At 41.4% G+C, this 17,431-nt stretch overlaps 1 protein-coding gene and 1 long non-coding RNA gene across 8 annotated transcripts in view; one reads left to right on the top strand and one right to left on the bottom strand.

The window, feature by feature from the left end:
- The window catches only part of LOC135226510 (inhibitor of nuclear factor kappa-B kinase subunit epsilon-like), a 282,872-nt gene that overhangs the window by 207,011 nt on the left and 58,430 nt on the right, over positions 1-17,431 (bottom strand). The window contains exon 1 of one of the 7 annotated variants that reach the window (XM_064266149.1): positions 17,335-17,378. The exons of the other annotated variants lie outside the window; for them this stretch is intronic. Coding sequence (XP_064122219.1) covers positions 17,335-17,373 — 39 coding nt within the window. The 5' untranslated portion in view covers positions 17,374-17,378. Of the gene's footprint in view, positions 1-17,334; positions 17,379-17,431 lie in introns of those variants that run through there. 7 annotated transcript variants of the gene reach the window in all.
- LOC135221114 (uncharacterized) lies at positions 6,470-7,662 on the top strand. Its single transcript, XR_010315878.1, has 4 exons — positions 6,470-6,851; positions 7,121-7,203; positions 7,346-7,428; positions 7,574-7,662. It is a non-coding gene; the product is annotated as an uncharacterized LOC135221114 (long non-coding RNA).

Genomic DNA, 17,431 nt, shown 5'->3' with positions numbered 1-17,431 from the left:
AAGAAGTTGAAGACTTCCAATACATGGAAAAGTCCTTGAGGAGATGATCCAGTTCTGAAATACTCCATGTGATACGAGCAGAATTAAGACTTGGACGCCTTTGAAGCGTCAACTAACGTCGAAAAGTCTGCCTCTGTAGTAGAAGGGAGAGCGATACCCATATCCTCGCTTTGTACCATATGCCTCTTTTCCCAGCTAACCTTGCTGGAGGCATGCAAAATACTGTCCTGACTAAGTCTTTCTTCGACTTCATCCAGGAGTCTAATGCGTGTAAAGCCCGCTTCATCGAGATGGTGGGCTTCATCTTCAGAAAAAGACGAAGGCTTCTTCGCCTTCGCACTCGAAAAGAGCGAGCGCGGAGAAGGAGGAGCAGCCGGAGTCAACTCGTCTCCGTATTCCTCCAGAAGCAGGGTAGTCAACACCTTATAGTTGGATAAGCCCTCTCTTCCATGATCGTCATCATCCGAGTTTTTGCTCGAACTCTTGATAATTCTGAGTTTCCGTTCTCCTTTCAGACTTTCTTCTTCTGGAGGAGACAAACTCCTGATCGGAGAGGGGCTAAGGGAATGAAAGTCCTTCCTTTTTCCCGTTTTTTGATCGACTTGGAAGGGCGTCACAACCTGCTGCTTCTCTTGCGCTTTAGAAGACGTCTTGTATGACGCTTATCCCGCTCTCCGAGCGTCATGTATGACGTCTCTTGTTGACGTCTTGATGACGCTTCGCGTCTGGAAGACGCTTAATTTCGCTCTCAAAAGAAGGCTTCCTACTCGGCGTCACAATCTTGGACGGAGCGTCACGTCTACGATCCTCTTGAAATGACGCTTTCACTTCTAAAAGACGGCTTTCGATTCTCTTGTCTACAACACTCTCGTCAGCCCCCCATTCTTCGAGCAGTGCGAGAGGACGAGACTTCTTAATTGGAAGTGTCACGTCTTTACGACGGGGCGCTAAAACTCCCACAAGAGATGACAGTTGTTCTGAACCGCCATAATTATCTTTCTTGACGCTTCTGCCTACGTCTAGTGCATGACGCCTCTCGTCATCACTCTGGGGAAGAAGCATGATGGGGTACTTTCTCATAGCGTCAGGTGACGCTGACGCCACCTTCGCCTTCTTAATAGCAGACGGGCGTCATCCCGAGAAGCGCTCTGGGCTCGAATCAATGTCTTGCTTCATATGACGCTTCAGCGGTCTCGATAAGTTCGACTCCTTCCACCCTCGTTTAGGTGAGGGAGAGGGAGAGGAGACGAAAAAAACACTCGCGAAGGACGCTTTTCTATAGCGCCCTTGAGCTGGAGCTGCCATGAAGCAGAGCTAGCTGAAGGGACGTCTGAACCGTTGGGGATTCCCCCACGACCTCCTTAAGGCTTTCGACTTTCCTTCTCCTCTGGGCATGGGAGCTTGGAAGAGGTCTAGGCCTGGGAGCGCCGTGCAGGGACGATCAAACGCCCCCTCCACAACACTGATAGGATCTACTTAATTCACTAAAATGTCACTATCACTAGCCTTACCTTCGAGTCGGCCATCTTGGACTTCATGTCTCGAATAGTCGCTTTCAGATTGGCGATTTCTGATGCCGAATCCGGAAAAAGACACTCTGAGAATGAGATCTATAGGAGAATCTACAGTAAGTAGGGTTAGAATATCCGTGAAAGGCTCAATAGGCCTTGAATGCACACCTTTCAGTCTTCTAAACTCTATCCCTCTCTAACTTCTTCAAATAAGAAGTCAAAGTCTTCCACTCTTCTGCATTCAAACCCTTCGCATTCCTTACAAGGTTGTTAATAGCAGAACACTGAACCCCCCTACATTTACAGGCATACAGTGTGAGGATCAACCGAAGCTTTCGGTATCCTCACCCTGCAGCCTACATTCACACACATTCTCACACTCACATTAGAATCAGACATACTGAGAAAAATCCAAAAGAGTTATTCCAAAAACAGTCCACAGTAGCGAATGCCAAAACACGATCCAAATACGTCACCAAAAAGCCGAAAAACGTTGATCAAATGTTGAAAAAAGAATCTAAGTCAGGAGGTAATAACAACAATGTTGATACCACCGGCGACAGAGAAAATATGATAGAAAACGGGGATGGTTCCTAGTCCTGCCACCCAGGGCAGGCCGGTAGATCACCTGACCTACCTGTAGCGATGTGGCGCGAAATTTGAATTTCTGTCGGGGACGACGGAGTCTTAGCTATGTATATATCTGACAGGTAAGTTGATTGTATGAAACTTGTAACATTAGGATACAGGGGCGGTCCCGGGTTACGACGGTTCCGGCTTACGACGTTCCGAGGTTACGACGCTTTTTCTTAAATATTCAATGGAAAATTCCGTCCTGGGTTACGACGCTTGTTCCGAGGTTACGACGCTGACGCTTCCGACGCTCCGAGTTAACGACGCTTTTAAAAAACGCATGCTATGATAAAAATCCCTTTATAGTTTAGCACAGTACATAATAAAAATATGTTTTGGTTACATTACAACAAAAATTTTATTTTGAGGTTATGATGATTTTTGACACTTTTTTTTTCGTATTTTTTGAATTTTTTTTAGTGACGCCGCATATGCGGAACTAGTTTGCGGGCGAATGAATACACTAGCTTGGATGCGCAGTTTAAAACAGTCCAAAAGTGCAAATATAATGAAAAAATCATTGCTTGTTTCCAGTACATAATTAACAAAAAAACTAAGTTTCTGGTTAGATTACAACACAAATTCCAAGGTTACGACGTTTTGTTATGCTTTTTAACTATACCTCATATGCAGAAACTAGTTTTTGAGCGGAGGTGCATAAATTAATTAACGCTATTAAACTGTATGGTAATTGACCGAACAACGACCTCGGACGGTCGAGGACGCCAAGCGTAACAATACGAAATGGACGCCACTTCAATCGCGTGCCTGCCTGCATTTCACTAGGTTGTGTGCTGAGACGTTGCTGAAATTCCTTGCCATTTTCGCAAATTTACAATGGCTCCTAAACGCCAAAGTACTTCCTCCGATGATAGTTCATCCAAGAAGAGGAATGGTCATCACGATGGAAGTCAAATATGACGTGATAAAGCGTTCAGGAGAAGGGAGAAACTAACACCGAAATAGGCCGTTCTTTAGGCTTGAGCAGGACCACGGTGGTAACCATTGTGAAGGATAAGGAACGTATTCTGAAGCATGTTAAGGATGCTGCTGCACCGATGAAGTCAACGGTGATAAACAGAGAAGCAACGTAGCCAGAGCATTGTTGAAATGGAGAAATTGCTCATGATCTGGCTGGAGGACCGAGAACCAGCGACGTGTTCCGGTGAGCTTAAGTGTGATCCAGGAGAAGGCTAGAGCGCTGCATGAGGCAGTAGTGAAAAAGTTTGGCGAAGGCAGTGCTGGTGGTGAATTTTCCGCGAGTAGAGGTTTGGTTTAACCGTTTTAAGGCTCGTGCAAATTTGCATAATGTGAAGCTGCAAGGTGAAGCTGCTAGTGCTGATAGCGAAGCAGCAGAAAGTTTTCCAGGTGGTTTGGCTGAGATAATTAAGGATGGTGGTTACACGGCTGACCAGTCTTTAAATGTGGATGAGACTGGATTATTTTGGAAAAGAATGCCAAATCGAACGTACCTTTCCAAGGAGGAGAAGTCAGCACCTGGCCATAAAGCTGGAAAGGAGCGACTGACTTTGCTGTTTGGGTCCAATGCAAGTGGTGATTTGAAACTGAAGCCCTTGCTGGTGTATTTGGCCGAGAATCCCAGGCTTTCAAGGGCATTTTCAAGAGTCAACTCCCTGTGATTTGGAAATCTAACAAGAAGGCGTGGGTTACCTTAATGGTCTTCGAAGATTGGTTCAATGACCATTTCGTGCCAGCAGTGGAGCGGTATTTGACTTCGAAGGGTCTGCCTTTTAAGGCCCTCTTAGTCCTGGACAATGCCCCTGGTCACCCTTCAAATTTGAGCGACATGCATCCTAATGTGAAGGTGGTGTAACCTCCCACCCAATACCCACATCGCTGATACAGCCAATGGACCAGGGAGTAATAGCTAATTTCAAGGCTTACTACCTTAGAAGGACCATACGTTTTGCTTTTGAGGGCCATAGAAGCTAACAAGGAGTTGACACTGAAGCAATTCTGGAAGGGCTACAACATTGCAGATGCAGTGAAGAACATTGCAAGTGCTTGGGACGAGGTGAAGACGACCACTTTAAATGGGGCCTGGAGGAAAACTGTGTCCACAGTTTGTGCACAGTTTTTGAAGGCTTTGACCAGCAGAAGACGTCGAGACTGTGACGAGGAAGATCTAGTAGGGCTAAGCAAGAGGCTGAAACTAGATCTTGAACCTGATGATGTAACAGAGCTGCTGGCTTCCCATGGAGAGGAATTGTCTGCAGAGGACTTACTAGAACTTGAACAACAAATGATTGAGAAGAGGAGGCGGCACCAGAGCCAAAACCCGCCAGGTCATTAACTGTGAAAGGCTTGTCAGAGGGTTTTACTCATCTGAGAGAGCCTTGGCTTCTTTTGAGGCAGAAGACCCTAACGTTGCCAGGTTTGACAAAATCAAGAGAGGAATCATGGATTTGGTGACTTTCTACAAGGAGACCCTGAAGGAGAAGCAGACGAAGAGAAGTGTGCAGTCCAGGCTTGACACTTTCTTTCACAAGTCTCTAGTACCACCACCTCCCACTCCTAGTCCTGGTAAGGAATTCTGAACTGTTTTACTAATTTATGTGTTTACATAGTGTACATAATTAAAATGTGTTAATTTTTTAATGTAACAACTAAATGTAAGAGTAAACTTGTAACTTCATTAATTTTCATCATTTGTAATTTTATTGCAGAAGTGGTGTCAGTTCCAGATCCCCCTGTACTACCTGTGACAGTTCCAGATCTCCCTGTACTACCTGTGACATTCCAGATCTCCCTGTACTACCTGTGACAGTTCCAGATCCCCCTGTACCTGCACCCTCTGTATCAGCGCCCACCTGTACGTGTACAATCAGGTAAGCAATTTCATTTTTCTCATTTTTCATGTTGGAAATTGTTTACACCCTACATACATACGTACACTAACTTACATAGTGGTACAATGTGTTTGATGTTGCATAACCTTATTATTTTTTTTTTTTTCATTTCAGACCCCTTTGATAGTGACAGTGACCCAGATGACCCTGAGCCTTTCCATGGTTTTGATGCCTCGCCCTATACATCAGGTAAGGAATCTTAACAAATTTGTATAAAATGTTTTATAAATTGCTAATAGAAATTTTATTAAAAGTGTACTATGCTACAATTACATCCACCTTATAATATATTTATGTACCCTATCATTCTTTCCAGATGTAGATGTTCCCTCATCAGTTGATACAGTATCACCTCTCCAGAGCCCAAATCAGTTGATACGAGTATCACCTCTCCCATTCCTTCAGGTAAAAGAATTCTTCATTTTTTATATTGAACATACGTATTACACACTACATATGTCAAACAGTAATAACATGTGCAGTAGTTACAGTAGTAGTAACTATCATTTTATATATTTTTTATCATTCCAGACTCCAAGCACCTGCCCATCCCACTACATAGCCCAGCCACCCACATCTCATGTACCATATGGCCATCCCAGTAAGCAAGCCAACCACTAGAATTTGTAAGGACATTTTTTTTTATTAATGTTTTAATATTACCTATGTAATAACCATGTTATGTATGTAACATACATACTATAATCATATGTATTACATTATCATTCCAGACTGGCATGCACCTGTGACTTACATAAACCAGACCTCTACATAGCCTACATGTCTTCATTTTGCTGAAGGTAAGGAATTCTCAGTTGTGTTTAATGTTTGCATATGTACAATAAATTTTGTACACCTAAGTGGTTACATACTGTCCTTTAATATTAATTCTTCATTCCAGACTGCCCATCATCCTAGCCTGTTATCTGTGATAAAGCACACTGAAGTTAGGTTTGGAATGCATCCTTATCATGAATGCTCTACACCTCCACCTCCATCTCCCACAACCTAGGTAACAGCTTTGAGACTCACTAAAAGTTGGTAAGTTATGTAAGGAATTTCTAAATTAAGTTTTATATACTATGTTATATGTGATATTAAACCACTGTATGGTGGCATATTACTGTATGTAACTTACTATGCATAGAGTACTTACTGACAAAATTATTTTTGTACATTCCAGAACCCCTGAATGATGTAGGCTATGGGGCCACATAAGACTTTGTCCGCCATCCAGGTTACATTGAACAAGAAATTTAAACTAAAAGTAAGGAATTAATTAACATACATTAACTCTTTTAGTACTCTTGATATATCTACTGTAATTATCATCTGCATTCACAACTTTCTGTAGTGTATATTTTGTACACTAATTTTGTTACTTTTCCTTCCAGAACCAACATTTTTCACACAACTCCAGTTGTTACTACAAGTGTCATCAAGGGATAACTACAAGTAGAAGCACCATTTTTGGATGGAAAAAACCCTTCAGGAAAGTATACGTATCACATGTAACATGTAGTGTAACAAGTATGAACAGTAAGGTTTTTACATACAGTAGTACACATATTACATACGTACATAACTTTTTTTTACAGGAATTTCCAACCAAGTTTGATTATGTACATATGTACATGTTATAAACCACTGTACGTATGGTTACTGTATGTAACTTACTAAACATACATAACATGACTTAACTTTGATACTTTTTTGGTACATTCCAGAAAACCAGGACCCCCTCCATGATGCAGGCTATGGGGCCACATAAAACTTTGTCCAGGGTTACTACATAACATAGCACGACAACTGTAAACTATGTACTACTGTACTAAAGGTAAGGAATTATACATAGTAGTAAACATACATTAAGTAAGTTTTATACGTACATACTAAAAAAAGTGACCAAGATCTCTCACATGGGATAAGTGATCAAGGTCCCTCATGGAATTGGTACTGTACACTCCCTGCTGAACAGGGGGTGTAGACCAATCATTTTTTACATAATGCATACCAGTTGATATTACACTGTATGGTGCATATTACTGTATGTAACTTACTATGCATAGAGTACTTACTGACAAAATTATTTTTTGTACATTCCAGAACCCCCTGAATGATGTAGGCTATGGGGCCACATAAGACTTTGTCCATCCAGGGTTATAGTGAACGACAATTTTAAACTAAAGGTAAGGAATTAATTAACATACATTAACTAAGTTTTATACATGTTATATATGTGATATTAAACCACTGTATGGTGCATATTACTGTATGTAACTTACTATGCATAGAGTACTTACTGACAAAATTATTTTTTGTACATTCCAGAACCCCCTGAATGATGTAGGCTATGGGGCCACATAAGACTTTGTCCATCCAGGGTTATAGTGAACGACAATTTTAAACTAAAGGTAAGGAATTAATTAACATACATTAACTAAGTTTTATACATGTTATATATGTGATATTAAACCACTGTATGGTGCATATTACTGTATGTAACTTACTATGCATAGAGTACTTACTGACATACTAATTATTTTTTGTACATTCCAGAACCCCCTGAATGATGTAGGCTATGGGGCCACATAAGACTTTGTGCATCCAGGGTTACGTTGAACGTCAAATTTAAACTAAAAGTAAGGAATTAATTCACATACATTAACTTTTTTACTCTTGATATAACTCAAAGTAAGGAATTATAAACTAAAAGTAAGGAATTAATTAACATAACATTAACTCTTTTACTCTTGATATCTATAATTTACATATTGCATTCAGGACTTTGGTGTAGTATTTTGTACTAATTGTGTTATACTTTTACCTTCCAGAGCTACCAGACTGGGATTTAAGTGTACTCCAGGATCTAACAAATACTACTACGAAGTGTACAGTGCATAATATAGTGTTTTTTAGTGTATAATCTAACCTAAGGATTAAGTGTAGTACATTGTGCTGCTTTTATATGTCCACAAGAGTTTAATAAAGAATTATACCTTCAAGAACCATCCTTGCCAATTGAAATAACCACACTACCCTGATGCCATTGATACTGCATGCTACCTACACATCATGCAATATACTTGATGTCACACAGGTAAGGTCTCTAACTTTTTCTTAGTTTAAGGCATATTTCCAAGTGTCGTTCCGGCTTACGACGATTTTCGGCTTACGACTCGCCTCAAGAACGGAACCCCCGTCGTAACCCGGGACTGCCTGTATACTAGGGCCAGCTGGAGAACTCGTAGAATTAATTAAAAAAAACTCGTGTGATCCGGGTACTATGGCATCTGTACCCGTCATGGGGCATTGTAGTTCCCACAATGCCCTGGACATCCCGTGACCTATCAGTTACTCTTCCAACCCAGTTTTAGACAGTTAGAGGGGTGGTTGGAGGTGGGCCTTTTTATGTTAAGACCTCAGGTTTGTTTGTTATGAAAAAAAATTTGTCATTTATTCATATCGCAACAAACCTTCGGTCTTAACACTGGGATAGACTTACCTTTATTGGTGGGAGTAAGTCCCTTCACTGACTGGGAGTTTGCCACCTTCATCCTTTCCAAATAACCATATTCTAAGACAATGGACTATAACCTCAGAACCAAAGATATATGAGAATCTATTGGTTTCCCTCTTCTGGTGTTTTATACAATACTATAGCTTATTGCATTTACAGGAGATGGAGAGCTATCTGTTCTCATAAGAAACTCAAGTCCTGTATGTGGATCTATTATCACCCCACTCTCTCCCTACTACTGAGAGGGGTGTGTTGCTACTGAAAAGCATCCTATGCTCTTGATTACCTTGACAGTATGGCTGTGTCACTCACCTGTATCTATTCCGTTCCAGCTTATGGTGGTACTCTCCCTCTTACTGCCCGTAGGTAAGTAGACAGACAATGTAGGAAAGAGCGAGACTAGTCATCTCATTCTTCTACTTCATACCTTCATCTCAGACTAGACACTAACTGACCTGCCAGGGGTACTGGATGAGCTATAGTACTTATTGAGCAGCCACCATCGGACCCAGGAAAAAGTGTCCAAGGATCTATGGGCAACACTCTTTTAATTTATAAAAAGGAAGTGAAAGTTGTTTGGCGTCGCCAAACACCTGCTTTCAAAATCCTCTGCACAGACATATTTTTCTTGAATGCCAAAGAAGCGCTCAGGCCCCTGATGTCATGAGCTCTAGTTCTCCCAAGATTATTTAACACTCCAGCTTCTGTCAAATACGCATTCCTAATCATTTCTCTCAACCAAAACGATATTGTATTCCTGGACACTTCCTTCTTGGTCCGTCCTGTAGTACTCACAAAAAGAAACCTTTTCGACATCCAGTCTGAGATACCAAGTTCTTTTTAAGTAAGCTTGTTATACTCTTGACAGGATATAACATTTCTTTCTGGGTCATCATCCACAAAATTCTCCCAGAGAAGGTATCAAAAAGGAGGCAAATCTATCATCTGACTTCTGATGGGTTTTTGGAGTTTTGGCTACGAATTCTGGAATAAATTCAAAGACCATAGACTTTTCCAACCTCTAAAATTTCTTGCTTCCACCATATGACAGACCATGTACTCCTCCACCCTTTTGGTCGAGGCTAGAGCCAACAGAAAGGCTAGTTTCGGGGTCAAGCTTCTATCTGTGGACTGACACAATGGCTCATCTGGGGGTTTTGTAAGGCTGCTCAGTACCATGGTTAAATCCCAATCTGGAGCTTTTAGTTCCTTCAGGGAGAAGGACTGCTCAAAACTCTGTCATTAACATAGCCATCTCTCATGAAGAAGTGTCCACGGCTTTCATTCGCAGAACCGTAATTAGTGCAGCCCTGTATCCCTTTATGGTAGATACAGACAGATGTTTTTCTGCTCTGAAATATATCAGAAAATCCGGTAACTGCTGAATAGTGGTTCCAAGTGGAGAAAGACTCCCTCTAAGACACCAATCACAGTACACAAACCATTTTCCTTGGTACACAGCTGTTGATGACCTGATATTCCCTGCCATCTGTGATGCTACCTTCTGAGAAAAGCCTCTCGCTCACAGAGGTACTTGACATTCTCTACCCGTGAAGTGATAGGGACTGCACCGATCTGGTGGTACCTCTCCACATGTGGTTGACACAGTAAGTTGTTCCAAGGAGGCAATTCTCTCAGAAAATCTATTATAAATTCCAACAGGTCTGGAAACCAATCTGCCTTCGGCCACAATGGGGCTACCAGTCATCTTGAGGTTCTGAGACCGCATCACCTTGTACAGAACCTGATGGATTTGGCAAAACGGAGGAAATGCGTATACGTCCAGATTGTCCCATGGGTGTTGCAGAGCATCTTCTGCTACTGCTTCCGCATCCGGGACTACTGAACATTATAACTCCAACTTTTGTTGATACTGGTTGAGAACAGGTTCTACGATTGGGCTTTCCAACGAGATGAATGAACATTCTGTCCAACACTTCCTGATGTAAGGGCCTCTGTTCCTAGAATCTGGTCTTTGCGGCTCAATTTGTCGGCTACTATGTTTCTTTCCCTGGAATATATCTGGCCCTGTATCTACTAAGTTCTCTACAGCCCAATGATGAAGCTGAACTGTCATCAAGTGTAACTGACGAAATACCAGACCTCCTTGCTTGTTTACATAGGCTACTACTGTGGTGTTGTCTGACATCAATACTACTGATTTTTTTTTTCTTTCACTCTCTCCTAGAACTCCTGTAGTGTTAGAAAAGCTGCTTTAACTCTAGCACGGTTATATGGAGCTCCCTGTCCTTGTGATTCCACTTCACCGAAATCATCAGTCCCTCCATGTGAGCACCACAATTCGAGCGACGCATCCGAGAACAGCAGGAGATCTGGAGAGGGTTGCTGAAAGGGAACTCCCACTGTCAGAGCGCTGTCCCTCCGCAACCACCACAGTAGGTCTTTCCTCACCTCTGTCGACATGGGAATGTGCTCGTATGGGTGATCTACAGTTGATGATCAAAACTCTTTCATCCTCCACTGTAAGGACCAAAGATGTAGTCTCCCATGTGGCACCAGCTTCTCCAAGGAACTTAGAATTCCCAGGACTACTTGCCACTGCTTTGCTGACTGTGTTTGTTTTCCTAGAAAGGCATTCACTATTTGTTTGCATTCTCTACCCTATGGTCTGAAAGGAAAGCGTTGGCCTTTACTGTGTCTATAATCAAACTTAGATACACCAGCCTCTGACTGGGGTCCAAACTCAACTTCTCCTGATTTATCACAATGCCCTAGGCTGTGACAAAACTGGTAGAAGGATTTCCCTGTCCCAAAGTAATTTTTCTCGGGCTTTACTATCACCAGCCAGTCATCTAGGTATCTTATTAACCTGATCACCTGAGCATGCGCCCATGTTGACACAAGTGAGTAGTACTCTTGTAAAAACTTGGGGAGACATCAATCCACAGCACAGGATTCTGAATTGGAAAACCTTCCCTGCAAGGCTGAAGTGGAGAAATTTCCTGGAAGATTGGATTGGGATCTAGAAGTATGCATCCTTCAAGTTTATTGTCAGCATAAAATCCTTGTCCCTGATTGCTGCTAGAATTGTCTTTGGAGTCTCCATTTTGAATCTCGTTTTCCTTATGAACAGATGCAATGCTGACAGGTTTATAACTGTCCTCCAATCTCCATTGGCCTTGAAGTCAAGGAAAATATGGCTATGAAAACACCCCACTTGAGGAAGTGTTACTTGCTCTACAGCTCTCTTCATCATCTTCACTTCTTGCAGGATAAGGAATTCCTGAGATTCCTGAGCATAAGAGAGGTGTGGTAATGGTGGTTCTGTCAGGGGTGGAGTAAAGTTGAATGGAATCAGATATCCGACTCTGAATACATCCATCACCCACTGCTCTGCTCCGAGTTTCCGCCACACCCTCTCCAATGATTTACTAGGCATCCCACCACTGGTGTGACTGAGTAGTGAGAGGTGCCCATCCTTATCGTCTCGAACTTCTCCCTCTGCCTCTGATACCCCTTCCTCTATTGTGTCTATTGTGAAAGGGCCAATGAGCTAACTTCTTCTTTAGACAAGAGGGTCTTGCTGATCTAGGGGAGGGATTATGTCTCCCTAGTCTCTTTTGTGGTATTTGTTGATGTTGTCTTACCTCACTAGAATTATCATGCCTTCAGATGCTTATGAACTGCCTGTTGGACTAATCTATCATTAGTATCCATCCTTCTTCTATCAATAGCAGCTTCTATATACCTTTTTGGCAACAACAACATTATGACTATAAGATACCTCCATTCCTAACTGCTAACAATCCAAACCTATAGTACATTCTAGCCAATGCTGCATCTCTCCATCAACGGGATATTAACCCATTCATTGGCACTCAAATTTGTCAAGTACGAAATTGCTTTTGAACCAGATTGAAGCAATCTGATAAACACTGCCTCATCTACTAATTTCCTTGTTGACGCTGAGGATGTAATTTTAGCTACTGCTGTTGACCAAAGGTCTAAGACCCAGAAGCAGTCTGAAAGACAGAAGAAGCTGTTGCTTCTAATGTAGCAGCTTCCTGACAAGTCAGTGATGGGCATTCCATATTCACCTGATCCAAGGTTAATCCAGGTTTTCACCTTACCACAACTGGGTTGATTTGTCTTGATAATAATGGAACAACAGGTGTCGCTTAATATTTCCTTTGTCTCAGTAATGGCAGGGGATGAACTTGAATGATCTATTTGATCTTAAAGAATTATCCCTTCCAGAAATCCATGCATTAACATGTTGTAACACAGGACTCTGCATGACTGAGCATGGTAATTCATACGACACCTTAGTCCCCTTTTTCGTCCTAATAGCACATAAAACATCCCATGGAAGCTATACTGGAAGGGGTTTCAGACCTCCTTGAGAGGTTATTGAATTGACGAATCAAGTCAATCACCTCTGAATATGGAGCCAGAAACTTTTGATTCTCCCCTTCCTCCGATTCCAAAGCCTTCTGTTCAACCGCAGACAAAGTTAGTTCACTCCTATCTGCTGACAAACATCTATGTGATTCATGGCCATCCGACCCTGCGACCGCGGCATATTTGATCTCTGATGGCCGTTGTTGGCTCGATCTTGAATAGCCACCAGGAGGACGCGACCACCTAAATGATTCCATGCTCACAGATCTAGAGCTGAGAACCCCGTCTATTCCTCCAGGATGATGGTCCTCGTGAAGTAGAACGAACTTCCTCTCTGTTTCTATTACTATTCTCAGCGGTCGTTGGGCTATCACTCCCCACAGCCATCGGGGAAGTTGACCTTGATCTCTTTATTATTTGACCTTGGAATGGGAGCTTTTTCATCCATTCTTCTTATTTTAAAAGGTCTTACAGGAGAAACTGGTATATTTTCTCCGTTCTTTGCCGACTGATGTCCACTCACTGTTGATTTCCTCAACAGCAGTGGTGTATCCACTAACGGTTTTCCCCTCACTGTTGGTATCGTCGTCTCAGCCCATTCCATTCCAGTGTCAGTCAAACCTTTCAGCTGTGCCACCGTATGTAAATGATGGCAGTCATTGTCGTTGCCAATTATCAGCCACTGCCTTCTTCACTTTGTTTTTTGATAGGGATGCGACGGTCCTGGCGCAAAAATGAAGAAGAGTTTAATCTTCTCCTCTTGGTACGAGGATCAGTCACAAATCCCTTATCCTCCAACACTTGACTGGTGCACACGGTGACGTCATCGAGCTTTGGCGGTGACGTCAACTAGAACGAAAATGATTCACGTACTTTTCCTTTTGTCTTTCTTGCCTATTTTCTCCTCTAAGTCTTGCAACTTCTTCATAACTGCATGTGCTACTGAGTCTGAAAGCATATTTGTATCTGGAGGTAACGAGGATGTAAGAGAGGCAGTAGGCTGCGATGTCAGTTTGTGACGTCACTGATGGCGTTGGTTGTGACATAACCACGCTTGGTGGGAGATGCTGTGCGGCTACTGCCGATATCCCTGCATGTGCTGCAAAACTGTTTCCAAAACTCTGCATCGCCAGAAACATAGGTGTTATTGCCCTTGGTGTAGTGTTCGTCCCCATAAATAAATTGCAGACCAGGTGGATGCGGGACACTCATAGTTGAAGGACCCAGCGGGAAGCATGATTCATATAGCGGGATAACAACCCCTCCAAACCTAACGGCAACCACATTCCTTCCATCCTCTGCGCATCGGGGGCTGAAACCTGGAACAAAGATGGAGATGCTCCCCCTCTTCCTGCCGAAAATGAAGGAGTGTAACTATGTACAAAATTTCCCAAAACCCCTCCTGGTGTTTTCCAATAAGCGAAATCGTTAGAAGAGACTGAAGGAGTATGGGAAAAATCAAATCCAGGTGAAGATACACATGGAGCAGTCTGCTGTACAGCCGACACAAAAGAAGCTGAAGACGCTTGATCATCCAAAGATGGCGGCATCTCCTTTCTTTTGTACTGACCTTTCCCATAAAACTTCTTTCCATTGTTCCACGACCAAGAATCGCAACAAACTGAACAAGGATTGGTAATAGTACATATGCTTTCTCTGCAGCTACTACATGCTGGGTGAGGATCCGTAGACACCGATGTTAAGAATCTTGAACAAGGAAATCCACTCACTCCAGGGCATTTCCTTTGTCTCTTGCAAGATCCTGAAGAAAGTTCCATTGGTGAAGCAAACTTCTCCATTATCTCACAACTTACACAAACCTAGCAGATCACACCCACACTGAGATCACCTAGAGAAAGATAAAAAGGAAAGCTATGAAAATAAATAGGCAAACTAAACCGGCTTTAAAGAGATAGAGTAATCACGCTTTAAAGAGATAGAGTAATCACGTCCTCTCTTAAAGGCGGTTGGAATGTAATCGGGTTCTCTCTTAAAGGTGGTAGGAAAGTAATCCATTCTCTATTAAAGGCAGTAGGAACTACAATGCTCTGTTACTGGGTACAGATGCCAATAGTCCCTGGATCACACGTTTTTTTATTAATTCTTCTGGTTGTCCAGCTAGCCCTAGTATATATTCCTATGTTAAAGACCAAAAGTTTGGTTTCCCAGATGAACAAAAATATGTTTCATATCATGCAGATTGCAAGTTTACCCTGACCTTGCATCTGAATTTTGAAAAGTTTATTTATAACTATGACTGAATGGGTTCAGTTTGTATTACTGTTTATTGTCTTGCTTCTTATAAGTAAGGTTTGAAGGAATATATCCAATTTTGCTATGTTGTTTCTTCAGGTGATTTTATTGTCTTTACAAAGCACTCTAAGTAGTCAGGGATGTGAAGAATCTTCCCGGATGATCAAAACAAGGCATACTCTTAAAACATCACAGTAATCATGGGAATACCGTCAAAAAAAAGCAGGGAAGTAGTGGCAATTCTGGTAAGATGGAATGTGGAAACATCTTGTGTTAAGGAAGGAAAGCATAAAGAGGAAGACACAAAATTCGTTGGTAGTGATGCTGAGAAATATAAATTCTGGAGGAATGGCACGGTTTGTTTGTTTGTATGGTGTTTTACGTTGCATAGAACCAGTGGTTATTCAGCAACAGGACCAACGGCTTTACGTGACTTCTGAACCACGTCGCGAGTTAACTTCTATCACCAGAAATACACATCTCTCACTCCTCAATGGAATGGCCGAGAATCGACCCGCGACCACCGAGGTTGGGACGCTAATACCATACCAACCACACCGCTGGGAGGCGATACAAGCAGAACTGGCATACTGGTCTGGGATGAAATGCTAAGGATGTAACAGAATTAAAAGCAAATGAAAGAATACAGAAGCATGAGCAATGAGTGTCTTTTCGGTTTGCAAATCAAAATCAGGAAGACTTAGATGAAGAAAAGCAAGAAATTAGAATAGACCTAAATGGCCACAAGGAATGGAAAGAGTTGACTTTGAGAATATTATGGGTAGATACAGCCTATGAAGCAAAAATCTTAAGGGAGGAGCAGTATTAATATTTTGCCAAAGCCAAGGACTGTAGTTACTGACACAATGTTTAAGAAGCCAAGAGAAGCTGTTGACATAAAAAGAATGATGAACTTGAAACAACAACTTCATTCATCATTTAGGGAAAGTATAGATTCTATCAAAAGAAAGGATTGTACTAGTAAATGGATAAATTTATATAAAAACATTATGATGATAATTGCAATGCAAAACAAATTTCCCTGTTTTGCACTATAAAAATCTTCCTTCTTGATGTACTGACATTAGCTATACTATCCTTTTCCTCTCAATTACTGATACATCTACCTTGTCTTTTTACAAAATTTCTCATCACTTTAATCACAAACTACCAGTATGTAGTGTATGTTCATGAAACTCATGAGTGGTTAGAAGAAAAAGTTGCCAAATGCCTTTATCATGCCCAGTCCAAACTGATAAGAGGTAAGGAGACTGATAAGAGGTAAGGAGATAAAAGGGAGACAGATATAGGAAGTGTGATGTTTAGCTCAACATGATATTATATAATTCTTTCTAGTAATTGGTAAGTTTACAAACATATTACGTATATAATTCTTTCTAGTAATTGGTAAGTTTACAAAGGTATAAAAAAATATAGGGAGGGGGATAACTGATCTCATTACAAAATTATGTTTTAAATATACAACAAAGATTCCTTTTCATATTTCAATATAAGTTTCTTTGCACAGTCTCAGTCTTTCTTTTTTAGAACATCTCTACTTTTATGCATTCTGAATTTGAGTTTACTGGCTTCTTCCAGTGCAAATCTAATACACATTCAACTTAAACATTATTGTCCTTGAAGCCCTTATTCTAATATACTTAAACTGCTAAAATTGCAAGATCAATACGTATATGGAATAAGGTAGAAATTCCATGGGCGCATCAACAACAGCTATGTCCATATGTTCTCCTCTAACTATATACTCAAAAGAGATACAATATGGTAAATGCATATTCACTAATATTTACTCTTTATAAACTTACAATGTCTATGATATAGGCAATGTTTGTTGCTATCTAAATTTTCACTCAGACACATTTCACCGAGTATAGTATTTACTCATTCGCAAATTCAAGAAAGAAGATAGTAGCGCTTGCACCCATTTCCATAACAGAATGCCAAAAATCTGTTGCATGATTTGGCTACTAGTTATTAATTCCTGTTTCAACTAGGTTACAAAAACAGCATGCACTTCCCAAGAATGAATACTTCTCAGTCCAAACCCTACACATCTATGAAGGTAATTCATGGCTTACAGAAACTGATAGGTTGCTCAGTTACCTTAATGCTAAAGCCAACTACAAGCTAAGCACATGCACTAACTGCAACTTATTGTTAGTACCTCTCGTTTACTTGCATCCGAGGATTTCTTAGAGGTCATTTTGCACGTCTCTGAAAAGGGAACACTCATGAATCATGCACTTTATCAATCTTGAATC

Source organism: Macrobrachium nipponense, chromosome 20 (genome assembly GCF_015104395.2).
Source record: "Macrobrachium nipponense isolate FS-2020 chromosome 20, ASM1510439v2, whole genome shotgun sequence".
Classification (NCBI taxonomy): Eukaryota; Metazoa; Arthropoda; class Malacostraca; order Decapoda; family Palaemonidae; genus Macrobrachium; species Macrobrachium nipponense.
The sequence above is the reverse complement of the archived record's forward strand: the minus strand, read 5'-3'. Positions and strand labels throughout refer to the sequence as shown.